Source organism: Argentina silus (genome assembly GCF_951799395.1).
Source record: "Argentina silus genome assembly, chromosome: 19".
Taxonomy (NCBI): Eukaryota; Metazoa; Chordata; class Actinopteri; order Argentiniformes; family Argentinidae; genus Argentina; species Argentina silus.
Window position 1 is genome coordinate 3,421,396 of NC_139673.1, and position 17,004 is coordinate 3,438,399.

General features: G+C 53.6%; 1 protein-coding gene across 1 annotated transcript in view; it reads left to right on the forward strand.

Annotated features, from left to right (window-relative positions):
* The window catches only part of igf1rb (insulin-like growth factor 1b receptor), a gene marked incomplete at its 3' end in the record, with an annotated part of 67,688 nt that extends 51,501 nt beyond the window's left edge, over nt 1-16,187 (forward strand). The window contains exons 4-19 of the mRNA XM_083690830.1: nt 200-408; nt 740-866; nt 1,096-1,331; nt 1,678-1,845; nt 2,137-2,344; nt 5,183-5,505; nt 6,094-6,227; nt 6,549-6,714; nt 7,051-7,150; nt 7,840-7,910; nt 8,298-8,527; nt 8,758-8,865; nt 9,184-9,346; nt 9,678-9,807; nt 11,472-11,606; nt 15,548-16,187. Coding sequence (XP_083546956.1) covers nt 200-408; nt 740-866; nt 1,096-1,331; nt 1,678-1,845; nt 2,137-2,344; nt 5,183-5,505; nt 6,094-6,227; nt 6,549-6,714; nt 7,051-7,150; nt 7,840-7,910; nt 8,298-8,527; nt 8,758-8,865; nt 9,184-9,346; nt 9,678-9,807; nt 11,472-11,606; nt 15,548-16,187 — 3,148 coding nt within the window. The remainder of the gene's footprint in view (nt 1-199; nt 409-739; nt 867-1,095; nt 1,332-1,677; nt 1,846-2,136; nt 2,345-5,182; nt 5,506-6,093; nt 6,228-6,548; nt 6,715-7,050; nt 7,151-7,839; nt 7,911-8,297; nt 8,528-8,757; nt 8,866-9,183; nt 9,347-9,677; nt 9,808-11,471; nt 11,607-15,547) is intronic.
* Between the last annotated feature and the right edge of the window lie 817 nt (nt 16,188-17,004).

A 17,004-nucleotide genomic window follows, 5' to 3' on the forward strand; every position in this document is an offset into this window, starting at 1 on the left:
GGGACACTGTTCCAGAGTATCTGGACGCAGGTTATAATACTAGGGCAGGTACATCCTGCAGTATTTCAGTTGACCACCAGATATCCCCTTGTTGTCATATCATACGTTGACCCTGTGCTCTTGTAGTCAATATCATGCTCCTCTCTCACTCCCTCCATCCCTCTCTCTCTCTCTCTCTCTCTCCCTCTCTCTCCTCTAGCACGTATGCCTTTCATGCGTTGGACAACCAGCACCTCCAGTACCTGTGGGACTGGACCCAACACAACCTGACCATCAAGACCGGCAAACTCTTCTTCCGCTTCAACCCCAAACTCTGCATGTCGGAGATCCAGACCATGTGGCTGAAGACCGAAATCACGGGGAAGTTTCTGGAAGAAGAGTTCCGGCATAACGGGGACCGTGCCAGCTGTGAGGACATCATTTGATGACATGATTATATCTCCCTTAATTGCAGTGAACATATATTAGGCCTGCTGCGCAAAAACAGCCTTTAACAGCCTTTATCATAATTCCCTCTAATGTTGTTAGAACATCACAAATAAATCAAAGACCAAAGAAAACCATTAAAGACCAAAAGAAACATTAAAAGACATCAGATTTTCACATTGTTGCCCGGGCTGTTGCCGCTGGTGCGTTGTAACAGGGGGTTGGTCGTTGTTGCGGACCAAAGATGCTCTGAAGCACCAAGAGAAACAGGAAGTGGAACTCTAAGTATGTGTGTGATTGTGATTCTCCCCAGGCGGGAGTGATATCCTGAAGTTCAAGTCCAACAGCACCATGAGCAACAGGATAAAGCTGACCTGGCAACGTTACCGGCCCCCAGATTACAGAGACCTCATCAGCTTCATCCTCTACTACAAGGAGGCGTACGTTACCTTACTGAAACATCTCTCTTCTTTTGTGACCCTTTCACTCCTTATTGTGCTACTGAGCCGACTCATCTGTGTCAGTCAAATACTTGATGTGCACTTGATTTAGTTTGCCTGGCACAGTGACACTAGTGTACTGGAATATGGTTCAAGTGTTTGATATGTATTTGGGAGCCAGGTCTGATAATCTCATGACTAAACCCCAGCCTTGTGTTGTGTATTCCAGTCTGTACCAGAACATCACAGAGTTTGACGGTCAGGACGGCTGTGGGTCCAACAGCTGGAACATGGTGGACGTGGACCTTCCCCAGGACAAGGACTCTGACCCCGGCGTCCTCCTGTCCCCACTAAAACCCTGGACCCAGTACGCCATCTTTGTCAAGGCCATCACTCTGGTGGTGGAGGACAAACACATCATGGGAGCCAAGAGCGAGGTGGTCTACATACGCACCAGCCCCTCAGGTAGAGTGATGTGAAAACACACACACACACACACACACACACACACACACACACACACATTTTCAGCTACTACTAAAATCAATTGACAATAGTCAACAGTCACCGTAACAAATTTAGTGCCAAGTGTGAATAAAGTCGCCTGAATTGTCAACATTCTAGAGTGCCAAAGGTGACTTTATTCGCTTCATTTTGTAGCCAATCAAAGTATTGCTGCTAGGTTGCTAGGTAAATACCACATAAAACACTTGGCACTCTAGGTGGTGAGTGTTCCGGAATTATTTGGCAGTTGGTGAGTTAAGAATCTGTCTTCTGTGTCCTCATCCGGCCTTCTCCTCCCGTCCTGCAGAGCCCTCCATGCCCCTGGACGTGAGGGCCTACTCCAACTCCTCCACCAACCTGGTGGTCCGGTGGTCCCCCCCCATCTCCCCCAACGGCAACCACACCTACTACCTGGTACGCTGGCAACAGCAGGCCGAGGACCGGGAGCTCTACCAGCATAACTACTGCTCCAAAGGTCAGTCACTATTATTAACGCGGTGCGTACACCGCCTTCGAGGGGAAAATGAATGTCTTCCTTTCTCCCATCCCATGTTCCAAGTTATGGTCAACGGCTCATGAGCTAATTACTCCAAATGCAGTAAATAGGAAAACATGGAGAGTCATTATTTTTTCTTTGATGTTGGTATTTCTGCTGCGCTTCACTATTAGCAGTAGTAGTGTACTGTATGAGAAGATATGTAGAAATATCAAGTCCGCAGTGACACTGACAGTCCCTCTCCCATCTATTGTCCCCCCCCCCCCCCAGAGTTGAAGATCCCCATCCGAATAGCAGCCACGGGGGTGACTGACGTGGAGGAGGACACCAAGCCCACCAAGCCAGACACGGGCGGGGGGGATAAGGGTCCCTGCTGTCCCTGTCCCAAGTCCGTAGGAGACCTGGAGGCTGAGGCCGCAGACGCATCCTACCGCAAAGTCTTTGAGAACTTTCTCCACAACTCCATCTTCACCCCCAGGTGAGACTTACCTGACACTCATATTAGTTTACTGACCAATTCAGTATTCATTCATTCATGTATTCATTACCGAGGTTTCAGTGGAGGCTGGTGGAGGTAGGAATCGGAGGACAGGCTCATTATAAATGCATGGAACGGAATGAGGAACGGTATCAAACACGGTCTTCCTCCACCAGCCCCCCCTAGGCTAGGTTTATATTCACCCCACTCCGTGTGGGGGCAGTTTATGAGAATTAAAGTTTTAGAGGGTATTTTGTTTTATTTCGCCGAGGCTATTGGCTATATTCAGTTTTGGGTTTTGCCGGTTTGCTTTGATAGGAATGCGGTCGCTAAAATCAAAGAGTCGAGTGAGTTCCCTCGGTGGTGGTGGAGGTTACGGACGGAACGAAAGTTTAAAAATAAAAAATAAGTCAGGTAAAAGTACTGTAGCAGATGGGCCGGGCGAGCGCTCAAAACGTACCGTGTGGCCTAGTTACTGGGAAGGCTCTCTGGAACATAAACCTCCGTCGCAGGTAAGAAAGAAGGTGTTGAAAGTGCTCTGTAGTGGTTAGGACAACCTTCTCTGTGTGACTTACGGCTGTAGGGGGGGGAGCCCAGACCCCAGGCTGCCACTGGTTCTCTCTGAGCTGATGTGAAGGAGCACAGGCTCGGGTGATAAATCACCACGTCTTGGACGTCATGGACAGTACAGCACCGTAGCACAAGAGGAGCTGGCTGCCAGAGAAAGGAGGAGTGACATCTGTATCGGGTTAGGCCTATCTCTCTCTCTCTCTCTCTCTCTCTACAGTGAAGGGAGAGGCTATGGGAATTTGCTCTCTCACACACACACAACACAGTCGTGTTCACAGGTCTTTATTCAAGGGTTCGACGTGTGTGTGTGGTGTGTGTGTGTGTGTGTGTGTATCAGTGTGTGTCAGTGTGATGGGGTTTGCTTTGGGTCCGTGTTTCACACGGTAAGGATCCGGTGAGTTGACGTTGGATCTGGTCGGTAACTCTAGCCCGGCTGTGGCTATATGAACAGGTGTCTGTGGAGAAATGGATCTTCCCCGTGCGCCCGCGGAGGCAGGAACATCCACCGGGCTTTTCCGCTCCTGCTAAGGGAACGCCGAGGGAGCCGTAGATCTCGGGGAAAACCGAACTGGCGTGAGCGCCTCCTCTCTCCATTGTTCTGCGGCGGAGGTTACGGCCGGGTCTGTTTCTGGTCTGCTTGTTCTGTCATCGTCTGGCTGCCGAGGGAAAGCGTGTCTGGGCCAGGGAGCTGTCAGAGGCTGCTCAGTGAGACGGATGCCTGTCTGTCCCCCGGCCAGCGCTGCATCAGCCACAGCTCCGCTGGAGAGGGAGAGAGAGAGACCCACCCTCAGGTCCTGAACTAGTGAGAAACTTCAGGATTTAGAGAGCATTGGAGACAGGGAGGGTGAGAGGGAGGGAGGGAGAAAGGGAGAGAGGGAGGGAGGAAAGAGATTGAAAGAAAAGGAAATAATTACCAGTCTGCCGCGGCGGCTCCCCTCCAGTCTCTCACACACACACACACACACACACACACACACACACACACACACACACACACACACGCACACACACACTCCCTCTTTCTCTCTCTGTCTTTGTCAGTGTTGTTTGGAAAGACTCGCTGCCAGGAAATGTACAGGAATTCCATCTGGAATAGTAATGAAACAAAGGGAAGATCCCCTCAAGCTGGACTGTGGAGATCAATGAGGCTGGAGTTTGGCAGGCGTGGGGCAAGGGATGGAGGGAGGGAGGGAGGGAGGGAGGGAGGGAGGGGGGAGAGGGTGGATCCGGTCCTCTGCTGTACACAGACACACACACTAACTCATTCACTCTCACTCACGCACATGTACACGTGTGCACACACACACGCAACCTTTTCGCCACCATCTGTCGGTACCCTGGCACCACGCACACACTCCCCCACACACACACACACTGATCTAACATACAGGCACCAACCTGACCCTCCACGTGTGGAGTAGTGCCTGGAGGGGCTGTGTGTGGTGATGTTTGGACTGCTGTGAATGAAGATGAAACTGGTCCCTGCTGTAGAGCCGGAGGGGGGTGCAGGGGTGGGGAAGGCTCTCTCTCCCTCCTGGGGTCTCTTTCCTCACCTCCCACCGCGGAGCCACAGTGGGTCATCTGAGGACAGGACTAACAGATCAGTAGGAAGCTGTACCAGGGGACTATTGGGGACTATATACCCGGACTATTGTCCCTTTTTAGGGGACTGTTGTCCAACTTCCCCGGGAAAAACCAACCCTGTTCTCCCTCCTCACTCACACCCCCCCTCTCTCACTCCTCACTCCCCCCCTCTCTCACTCCTCACTCCCCCCCTCTCTCACTCCTCACTCCCCCCCTCTCTCACTCCTCACTCCCCCCCTCTCTCCTCTCTCTCCCTCACTCACCCCCCCACCCCCCCCTCTCTCACTCCTCACTCACTCACCCCCTCTCTCCCTCCTCACTCACTCACCCCCTCTCTCCCTCACTCACCCCCCCACACCCCCTCTCTCTCCCTCACTCACCCCCCCACACCCCCTCTCTCTCCCTCACTCACCCCCCCACCCCCCTCTCTCTCCCTCACTCACCCCCCCACCCCCCCTCTCTCTCCCTCCTCACCCCCCCACCCCCCCTCTCTCTCCCTCCTCACCCCCCCACCCCCCCTCTCTCTCCCTCCTCACCCCCTCACCCCCCTCTCTCTCCCTCCTCACTCACTCACCCCCCTTCCCACACTCACTCACTCCCTCCTCACCCCCCCCCCCCCCTCCCTCACTCACCCCCCCCCCTCTCCCTCACTCACCCCCCTCTTCTCTCCCTCCTCTCCTCCAGACCCCCGGACCGCCGGCGCAGGGACCTGTTTGGCATCGCCAACGCCACCTTCTCCCGCGGCGGCGCTACGGGCCACGGCGCCAACGCCTCCTCCTCCTCCTCCTCCTCCTCCTCCAACACCATGGACGCCGGCGCCAACGCCACGGACGCCGAGCTGGCGAACCGGGAGTACCCGTTCCTGGAGAAGGCCGTGACGGAGCGCGAGCTGCAGATCCACGGCCTGCAGCCCTTCACCGTCTACCGCATCGACATCCACGCCTGCAACAAGCAGGTGAAGCGCTGCAGCGCGGCCGAGTTCGTCTTCTCCAGGACCAAACCCGCAGGTTAGTCCCAGAGTCTCCTGTTACATATATACACATATATATATATACACACACACATATGTATATGTACACACACGTGAGTGAGGGAGAGGGGGGGTGGAGTGAGTGAGGGAGAGGGGGGGTGGAGTGAGTGAGGGAGAGGGGGGGTGAGTGAGTGAGGGAGAGGGGGGGTGAGTGAGTGAGGGAGTGAGGAGGGAGAGGGGGGGTGAGTGAGTGAGGGAGTGAGGAGGGAGAGGGGGGGTGAGTGAGTGAGGGAGTGAGGAGGGAGAGCGGGGAGGGAGAACAGGGTTGGTTTTTCATATATATATATATATATACGTTTTTAAATGCGTTCTCCTTCTCGAATGTGGTCGCCTATAGGACGTATGTTCCCTAGCCTGGTTGGAAAGATCCCGCCCCAAATATAACAAGTCAAATATAACCCTCTGAACCCCCTTTACAGGTTTTGCGTCGGAACAACCTCTCCGCACGTTTTATTGACAATTGCTCCTAGCTACATCTGGCCAAGAAGCAAAACTTGGCTGCCTTGGGCCTTTTTAAACACCACTAGTCCTTAGCATCCTGGTCCCTGTGTTTTTCCTCCTCCAGAGAAGGCGGATGACATCCCGGGCCCGGTGAGCTGGGAGGGCCAGGAGGATGCCGTGTTCCTTCGCTGGCCTGAACCCGGCAGCCCCAACGGCCTCACCCTCATGTACGAGATCAAGTTCCGGCTGGGCACCGAGGTAGGAGACGGGGCGTGAGCGCGCCAGGGGAGGCTGGCGGGGGGCGGCGCTGTAATGCACGGGACGGATCGGACGCCGTTCCTCGTTTCCGTTCTGTGCATTGCAGCGCGCCTGTCCTCATTAGCATCATAGCTCCCTTTGGCGCTAACTGTCAGAGCCTATAGCAATGCTATGTGAGAAGTAGGCTAAGTGCGTGTGTCTGTGTGTGTGTCTGTGTGTGTGTGTCTGTGTGTGTGTCTGTGTGTGTGTGTCTGTGTTTGTGTGTGTGTGTGTGTGTGTGCGTGTGTCTGTGCGTGCGTGCGTGTGTGTGTGTGTTTCCAGTCAGAGAAGCACGAGTGTGTGTCGCGCCAGCTGTACCGGGAGCAGAAGGGCGCGCGGCTCAGTAACCTGGGCCCAGGGAACTACTCAGCTCGGGTTCGCGCAACCTCATTGGCTGGCAACGGCTCCTGGACCGAACCAGTGGCCTTCTACGTGGTCCAGCCCGAACGTAAGACACACACACACACACATATACAGACAGACATACACACACACACACACACACACACACAGTGAAACAATGTCCTACATTTATTGTGTTGTGTTCCTTCTGTCTGTTTGTTGTTATTGTGTTTATTAATATAAATGTGTCTTTTCCTTTTAATGATAGTCATAAACAGTACAATACAATATGTTTTTTTTACTTTTATGATGCCTCATGGGGAAATTATGTTGTTCTCTATGCACACAAACAACAACACAGACAAAAACAACAGTTAGCACGCCTTAAACCCCCCTCGGGGACGGGCGCTGAACCCCTTTCATTCTGGTTGCGATCCAGCAGGCTACGAGAACTTCCTTTACATCATGATCTTCGTGCCCATCGTGGTGGTGCTCATCATCTGCCTCCTGGTGACCACCTTCATCGTGGTGAACAGAAAAAGGTGTGTGTGCGGGTGGGTGGGTTGGTTGGTTGGTGGGTGGGTATGGGGGTGGGTGGGTGGATGGGTTGGTTGGTTGGTGGGTGGGTATGGGGGTGGGTAGGTAGGTGTGGGGGGTGGGTGGGGGTAGGTGTGGGGGGTGGGTGTTGGGGGGTGGGGGAGGGGAGGGATGATAAGGCGAAAGACAACTTCTCGCTGAACTCCTGAAAGAAAAAAAAAAAAAAAGCGAAATCCTTGGTGGGTATTTTTAGCCCGGGTGTGAGGAGAGCAGAGGTGTATGTTTTCACTCAAGATGTTTAATAGCGTTGCCGCAATGAAAAGGTTTTTTTCACGCTTTTAATGCCGGGCCTTCAGGGCTTGTTGAGAAATTACAGGGCTCTTTTTTTTTTTTTTCTCTGGGTAGTCTGAGGTGAGTTTTCATTAGCTTAGCATGTCAAAGGAAAAACAGAGTAATTGTTTTCCATTTGTTCACTATTAAATGCGCAGGGCCGTGTCCTAAGCAGCACTAAGCAGCAGGCTGTCTTTATTGAAGGCGCAGGTCCGTGTCCTAAGCAGCACTAAGCAGCAGGCTGTCTTTATTGAAGGCGCAGGTCCGTGTCCTAAGCAGCACTAAGCAGCAGGCTGTCTTTATTGAAGGCGCAGGTCCGTGTCCTAAGCAGCACTAAGCAGCAGGCTGTCTTTTGTTTCCACAGAAACAGTGACAGGCTGGGGAACGGCGTCCTGTACGCCTCAGTCAACCCTGAGTACTTCAGCGCTGCGGAGAGTAAGTGCCCTTTGTTTGAGGATCTGACCTGCTAAAGACATGTTGTTTGTGTGGCCATTCAGGCATGCATGTGACGTATCTGTATGCATCTGTACGCCTGTACGCCTGTACGCCTGTGTGTGTGTGTGTGTGTGTGTGTGTGTGTGTGTGTGTGTGTGTGTGTGTGTGTGTGTGTGTGTGTGTGTGTGTGTGTGTGGCCCCAAAAGATTAACAACATTCAATCCATCCAAGTTTCAATCTATTGTCTCTCTTCCCTTCCTGTGTATGTGTGTGCGCGAGAGTGTGTGTGCCTGACTGTGTCGCATTGAGATTTGAGAGTGTGCGTGCGTCCTCTTGGCACCCCTGCGTTTGTGACGTGGTCACGCTGACCTGGCCCTGTGTCCCCAGTGTACGTGCCTGATGAGTGGGAGGTGGCCCGGGAGAAGATCGTGATGAACCGGGAGCTGGGCCAGGGCTCCTTCGGCATGGTGTACGAGGGCCAGGCCAAGGGCGTGGTCAAGGACGAGGCGGAGACGCGCGTGGCCATCAAGACCGTCAACGAGTCGGCCAGCATGAGGGAGCGCATCGAGTTCCTCAACGAGGCCTCCGTCATGAAGGAGTTCAACTGCCACCACGTGGTACGCTACCACGGCAACCGCGCCTCCACACACACACACACACACACACACCCGCCACCTCACTAAGCCGACCCCTCGTCTACAGACGTTGGATGCCGTTGGCCTGTTGATCAAACACGGAGGCCGCTGTCAGATCTGATGGCTGTGTACCGTTGAGTCGACCAATGAGATGCCAGACTGCGTGGGTGTAGGCCCTAATATTTGTTTTGCTGACATTGTGATTGGTGCAGGTGCGTCTGCTGGGCGTGGTCTCCCAGGGCCAGCCGACCTTGGTGATCATGGAGCTGATGACCCGCGGGGACCTGAAGAGCCACCTGCGCTCCCTCCGCTCGAAAGAGGTAACGGACACACACCCCAATCCTGTCAGCCCTCTCCTACAGACACACACCCCAATCCTGTCAGCCCTCTCCTACAGACACGCTATGTCCTCTTCAGCCTCTGCTCCTCACGGGCCCCATTCCAATAGGAGATCTCCCCGTAGGAGATCCTGTAGTAGTCTACCTGAAGGCCAGGTGCTCCACAAATCTTTTTATGGCCTTAAGGCCTAATCTACAATGGCAAAAGGGAAGGTAATACAACGAAGTAGGTGATTGGTTTGGAACCACCACCCCCCCCCCCCCCCCCTACAGGTCTAACCTCCTCCTCCTCCTCCCCAGGCGCAGTCGTCCGGCCTGTCCCTGCCCCCCCTGAAGAAGATGATCCAGATGGCGGGGGAGATCGCTGACGGCATGTCCTACCTCAACGCCAACAAGTTTGTCCACAGAGACCTGGCCGCCAGGAACTGCATGGTGGCTGAGGACTACACTGTTAAAATAGGAGGTACAGAGGATACCATGTCAGAATGGTGGCGCTGAAATATCCCTGAAATAAAACTCTTGTGTTTTCCATTAATTTCCGCTAGCATGGCAAGCATAGATAGAACACTTGAAAGCCTTTTTCACCTTTCAGGAGGATGTCTTTTAAATAGGACGTTCTGATTTAGTCCCAAAAGATTAACAGCGTTTCAATCCATTGTCTCTCTTCCCTTCTCTTCTGTGTGTGTGTGTGTGTGTGTGTGTGTGTCTTTGTGTGTGTGTCTTTGTGTGTGTGTGTGTGTGTGTGTGTGTGTGTGTGTGTGTGTGTGTCTGTGCGCGTGCGTGTGTGTGTGTAGATTTTGGCATGACGAGGGACATCTATGAGACAGACTACTACCGCAAAGGAGGCAAGGGCCTGCTGCCAGTACGCTGGATGTCCCCCGAGTCCCTCAAAGACGGCGTGTTCACCACAAACTCTGACGTCTGGTAACTAACCGCCGCCCCTCCCTCCCTCCCTCAGGCTGTCAGACCTCCGCTGGCCTGCAGGGTCTGTCCGTCTGCCAGTGCGTCTCTCCCTAATCCCCTCCATAACAGATCAGCTCAGCGGAGGAACACAGGTCCATAGGCAGGTCCGGTCTCCCTCCACGCGCTGTGTAGTGTCGATCTGAACGGCGTGGATGGATAAAAGCAAGATGGTTGCCCGTGCCAGCTAGCCTGGCAGAGGCGGTAATGCCCGGCCCTCCGTGGGCTCAGCCATGTTGGTGGTTGTGTAGTCAGTGGGAACGGCAGGGAAAAGCCTCCGCTCAGCTTCTGTGCGTGTTTAAAGTAGGGCTGGCAAGTAAGCCTCATTAGAGTTTATATTAGCTAGAAAACTTGCTCTTGCATATTTCCTCCCATGTTTTCTACCCACTGCCCTTCCCTGCTTCTCTCCCTCTCTCTCCCTCTCTCTCTCTCTCTCTCTGTCTCTCCCTCTCTCTCCCTCTCTCTCTCTCTCTCTCTCTCTCTCTCTCCCTCTCTCTCTCCTTCTATCTCTCCTTCTATCTCTCTCTGCCTCTTTCTCTCTCTCTCTCTCTCTCTGTCTCTCTCTCTCCTTCTATCTCTCCTTCTATCTCTCTCTGCCTCTTTCTCTCTCTCTCTCTCTCTCTCTCTGTCTCTCTCTCTCTCTCCCTCTCTCTCCTTCTATCTCTCTCTCTCCCTCTCTCTCTCTCTCTCTCCCTCTCTCTCTTTCTCTCTCCCTCTCTCTCTCTCTCTCTCTCTCTCTCCCTCCCTCCCTCCCTCCCTGTGAGAATCTCCCCCTAGCCCCCTGCATCTCAACTAGCACCTCTTCCAGTAACAACTCAAGCTGATACTGGAGTCACCACACCACATTCCTCCACCTCCGCCACTCTGTGTATCCTGACTCCATTTCTAATCCCACGATCAGTGATAAGAGGCCGCTCTGGTCTCCGAGGGGGGTTCTTCTCCTCTGAAACCTTCCCCCGGTGTTTAAGACCGGGACCCACGTTAACTCTCCCCTTAATTCGGGTTCCTGTACGAGGGAGAGATGTCCCCCGGGCTCCACTGTTTGCTTTTGTAGTCGTCCAGATGTTGTTCAATTACAGGCCTCTGCCAGTAAGAGCCCACGACAGTACACCGCCCCACCGTCAGTCACGTCACCCCCCCCGCGGCCCTCCGCTGCCCCCCGTATCTGCCTCTTTGAAGTGCGAGATTAAACCCGGCTCGACGTGAGAACCGCCCCGGCTCTGCCATTAACGGGGCCGTGGGGGTGACCATTTTCTCTCTCTCTCCTCTCTCTACTTCATTTAACAAAGCACTTTTTATTTGTTTTGGTGGGCTCTGGAGACACTGCTGCTCGCGCTAATTAGATCCAAGATGTTTTGAGGAGTGTTTTTGTGTGAGTTGACCCCCTGAGGGGGGGTATGTGTGTGTGTGTGTGTGCGCGAGAGTGCGTGTGCGTGTGTGTGTGTGTGTGTGTGTGTGTGCGTGTGCGTGTGCGTGTGCGTGTGTGTGTGTGCGCGAGAGTGTGCGTGCCTGACTGTGTCGCAGAGATTTGAGAGTGTGCGTGTTTGGGGCTAGGTGTGCGTGCGTGCGTGTGTGTGTGTTGCGTGTGTGTGTGTGTGTGTGTGTAACATTTCCCTGTGGCCCTGCAGGTCGTTTGGGGTGGTCCTGTGGGAGATCGCCACCCTGGCAGAGCAGCCCTACCAGGGCATGTCCAACGAGCAGGTGCTGCGCTTCGTCATGGAGGGAGGACTCCTGGACAAGCCGGACAACTGCCCTGACATGCTGTGAGTCAACGTCTTCATCACCCCCCTCACACACACACACACACACACACACTCTCCAATAACCCCACTGTCATTGAGGGTATTGTCCATTGAAGGCCATGTTCCATTTCAGTCTAAACCTTCAAGGTCAGAAGCCAACATCTGACACGTAATTGGACGGTCTTTATTTCCCCTCGTGCGTAAGAAGCCCCCCCCCCCCACCCCCTCTAATGTCCTAGCCCTGATAGTGTTGTTGTATTTAGAATGGCGAAAGCCGGGCCCACTGACGCTGTGGGGGTTATATTGAGCCAAGTGGAAGCCTGACTGCCTGACTGACTGACTGGCTGACTGACTGACTGCCTGACTGACTGACTGCCTGACTGACTGACTGACTGCTATCATCACTTACGCCACATTTTTAAATAAAGACCAGTGACATCATAGGTGGCGGGCATTACTGTAACGTTAGTGTTTGTGCTGCTGTGACATAGGGAGGGGAGGGAGCGGGGGGGGGGGAGGACGACAATAGAAGGGATGACTAGCATTCCCATAGTGGAGAGGAGAGGACCTTGGGCCAGGGTGAGGAGCACCTCGACACTACACACACACACCCAGCCTGCCTGACACACACACACACACTGCATACCTGACATACACACACACCCAGCCTGCCTGACACACACACACACACACACACACACACACACTGCATACCTGACATACACACACACACACACACAGCATACCTGACATACACACACACAGCATACCTGCCTGCCTACCTGACACACACACAGCCTGCCTGACACACACAGACACACACACACACACACAGCATACCTGACACACACACACACAGCCTGCCTGACACACACACAACCTGCCTGACACACACACACACACAACCTGCCTGACACACACACACACACACGCACACTACATTGCAGGACGTTCAGTCAGACAGCGCTGCGTTCCCTAGCGCACGTGCGTTCGTCAGGGCAAGGCGTTACGACAACGTTTCCGACATCCAATCTGTCAGGCGGCGCAGACAGCCGTGCCTCTCGGCCACGTACAGTAAGGAGCACCGTCAGCCCTGCTGATGGTGTGTCTGTGTGGCGTGTTCCCAGGGCGAGTCGGGCCATCTGCCCTGCCTGGGTCTGGCTGCGTACGCCCCCCCACTAGCTGTCTCAGTGGAAGGCTGTCACAGCCTAGATGATTCTAGAACAGGATGATCCCTAACGGTGAGAGCCAGCGGTAGGCTCCTGTTCAGCGTGCGGCCTGTAGGTGGCGGTGGTGGGATTCCTCTCTCCGCCGTTCTCCCTGGCAATACTGATCCAAGGAAGGAAGGGAGGGAGGAGGGAGGAGGGAGGGAAGGCATTTTCTTTTCTCTTTCTCTGATGTTTTGATATGTGCTGTTTGTTTGGTCACGGTTGACCTCACCTTTAAGACATGTTTGGTCACAGTTGACCTCACCTTTAAGACATGTTTTGGATATGAACCAGCAGCTCTGGTTTCTATGGTTGCGGGGTACAGAGTGTTCGTGTGTGTGTGTGTGTGTGTGTGTGTGTGTGTGTGTGTGTGTGTGTGTGTGCGCGTGTGTGAGCATGTGCATGTGTGTGCGTGCTGTTTGCGTGTGCGTGCGTGTGTGTACTCGCGTTTGTGGTCTTCTGTGTGTGTGTGTGTGTGTGTGTGTGTGTGTGTTCTCCCTGACACTGAGCATGTGCTAAAGACTGCTGCTGCTGCCTCCCAATACCTTTTAATGAGCCAGTGGAGAATTCCTGAGGGCTGCAGTGTCAAGTGCTGCAAAAATTGAATCCTGCCGTTTGGTGAGGCGGTGCAGGCAGGGGGGAGGGAGGGAGGGAGGGAGGGAGAGGGAGACAGAGAGAGAGAGAGACAAAGACAGGGGGAGAGAGAGAGAGAGAGAGAGAGAGACACCATGCCCTTTACTCACAGCACAGAGAAGCTCCGCAGTCAGGGAGGCCTCACTGTTAGCATGTTTCTGAAATAAAACTGTATTTTCCATTTGTTTCCACTAGCATGGCTAGCATACAGATCGTTTCCACTAGCATAGCATAGCATACAGATCGTTTCCACTAGCATAGCATAGCATACAGATCGTTTCCACTAGCATAGCATAGCATACAGATCGTTTCCACTAGCATAGCATAGCATACAGATCGTTTCCACTAGCATAGCATAGCATACAGATCGTGATATACACTATAGGTCCTGTGAGTCAAAAGGCACATTGATTTTCAGATCCCTTCGCAGTATTTCTGATTTATAAACAGTGTTTTATATTGCCGCCAAATTACCCCCGCGACATTGTGAACGTACAACATTTCTGTACTGAATTGGATTTGTATTTCATTAGATGAAGAATGTCTGATGACACAGACAAAACATATCGATCCAATTTAATCTGAAATAGCATGCAGGCACGCACACATATACACACACATACACTCACGCACACACACGCACACACGCACACATATACACACACATGCACTCACGCACACACGCACACACACGCACACACACACACACACACACACACACACACATGCACACATGCACACATGCACACACACACACACACACACACACACACACACACAGTACAGGCAACTGACCTAATAAGAATGCAGCGCAGTGCTTGACAGGTTAGTCCAGCAGCCTACAGGCCTGCGTACATCTAGTCCTACTGGAGCCACACACACACACACACACACACACACATTCTGCCTGCATTCCTCTCTATAGAGTATCTCACTTGCATTAACACACAGTGAGGGTGGGTGGAGGAAGGGAGGGAGGGAGGGAGGGGGGGAGAGGCCCTCTCTTACTATGAACTACTGAGAGAGAGAGAGAGACAGAGACAGAGACAGAGAGTCTGGTGCCGGTGGCTCTTCCTGACCACCGTCCTATCCCTCTGTAGTGGGTTGGATGGATGGATGGATGGGTGGGTGGGTGGGTGGGTGGGTGGGTGGGTGGGTGGCTGTCTGGCTGTCTCTCCTCTGGTCCCAGCCCAGGCAGCGAGCCCACACCGGGGCAGCTTAGTTAGAGAGGAGCTGGCAGGGCGAGAGCCCCAAGGTGTTTGGTTACAGCAGCGTTGCGTCTCCTGGGGTATTCTTAGCTTGTTTGTGTATAATTAAAGGTGTGGTGAGCTGGAATGCACCGCGGCCCCAAACCATCCTATCATTGCCACCGCGGCTGATGCCTCTGTTGTTGTTGTTGTTGTTGTTGTCGTCGTTGTCGTTGTCGTTGTTTAGGTGGAGGGCTTACTCTTAAGCTCTGTCGACAGTACATAGTGCTTCTCGTTGCTGTGAGAATAACTCACAGGTCGTCACGTAGTAAGTTTCACTCAGAGTCAAGTATTGCAGTCGTCCTCCTCTAAGGTAACAACAGCTACAAATCATAGGTTTCCCCCGGAGTGGTTGGTGAGTTGTTTGTGACATCCCTGGGTTGTGGTCAGGCTCTAATTGTGGAGTACAGCGCCATCTGTTGACCGGAGGAGGAACTGACACCACAACATCAGATAACTGCTTGATAAACAACCCCCCCCCCTCCTCCTCCTCCCCCCCTTGGCCTTCAAAACAAGTCATGAAAAACATGAACGTTTGCGTTCAGCTTCTAAAAATGGCCGAGTTAGTTAAATATTGGCATTCAAATTGAACTGGCTACTGTTTGTCCTTTTGAAAGGACGACCACAAGGGCCTCGTCGTTGATGTTATCTAACTGTGTGTGTGTGTGTGTGTGTGTGTGTGTGTGTGTGTCTGTGGGCTTGCCTGCGTGTGTGTGTGTGTGTGTGTGTGTGTATGTGTGTGTGTATGTGTGTGTGTATGTGTGTGTGTGTGTGTGTGTGTGTGTGTGTGTGTGTGTGTGTGTGTGTGTGTGTGTGTGTGTGTGTGTGTGTGTGTGTGTGTGTGTGTGTGTGTGTGTGTGTGTGCGTCCTCCAGGTTTGAGCTGATGCGGATGTGCTGGCAGTACAACCCCAAGATGCGTCCGTCGTTTCTGGAGATCATCAACAGCATCAAGGAGGAGCTGGAGCCGCCCTTCAGGGAGATGAGCTTCTTCTTCAGCGAGGAGAATAAGCCTCCAGACACCGAGGAACTAGACATGGAGGTGGAGAACATGGAGAACGTCCCCCTGGACCCCGCCGCATCCAGCCGCCCCCCAATCTCTGCCCCCACATCGTCCACACAGTCACAACAGCAGCAGCAGCAGCAGCAACAGCAGCAGCAGCAGCAGCAGCAGCAACAGGCCCAGGCCCAGCAGACACCCCCCTGCCAACAGACACCCCCTTCATCGTCGTCCCCCGGGTCCACAGCCCCCGCTGCAGGCCCCACGTTAGGCCCCAGGCCCCCCGCCGCCTCGGCCTCGGCCCAGGCCCAGGCCCAGGCCCCCTCCCCCTCCCCCTCGTCCCCCTGCTCCCCGGGCCAGGCCCTGGACAAGCACTCAGGACAGGTGGCCGTCAACGGGCCCGCAGCGGCAGTCATGCTGCGGCCGGCCTTCGACGACACGCAGCCCTACGCCCACATGAACGGAGGGCGCAAGAACGAACGCGCCATGCCCCTGCCGCAGTCGTCGGCCTGCTGATCCAGGGGAACACCCCCCCTCCCGCCCCCTCCCCTTCTCTCCCCCCTTATCCCCAACAACCCCCCCCCCCCCCCCTTCCTCCCTCTCCTCTCCTCTTTTCTACGGCCTGTCCTCTAAAAGGGGAACTCTTCCTAAACACACACACACGCCCTTTTGTTACAAGTCTGTCTGGTCTGGTCGTTTTGTGTTTCTCTGAGCGAATGGAACCCAGGAGGGAGAGCGGACCTGTCCTGAGAACAAAGAGTCAGAAAACCCCACTAGGCAGTCGGTCGATGTTCTACTGTACCCCGGTGGATTTCTCTTTTTCATATTTTTATTGTATTTTCATTTCTATCAACCGACTCTCTCTCCCTCAAGGTGACAAAACAAACAACCACCTGCTGTGGCGCCGGGAGACGAGGACGAGGATGAGGACGACGGAGCGGAAAGAAAGAAAGCGTTCAGGAAGACTCGTCTCTCTCCTGACGGATGAACTTGTTTTATATATATATCGGTTTTTTTGTTACTTTTTTTTTTATAAATTTCCAAATGGGGAATACTAAAAGTGGTGGGTGTGGATGGGTGGACGGGCATTATGTTGTGAAAATCGATTATTAGCATATCTGGACGCGAAATCCAATGGAAAAGCACTTCAAGAGGTTGGTCTCTTCATTGTACGTGCGTGTGTCTCAGTAGATCGCCGGTCATGCATGTGTACCTCTCCACGGAGAAGAGCAGTCGCTCTCCTCCCAATGTCTCACAGATGATGCTCTCCACCCACTGGGAGCACTGGGTCAAAATGGCCGCCACTGGAGCCAGTGGTTTACTGAGAAAGGGA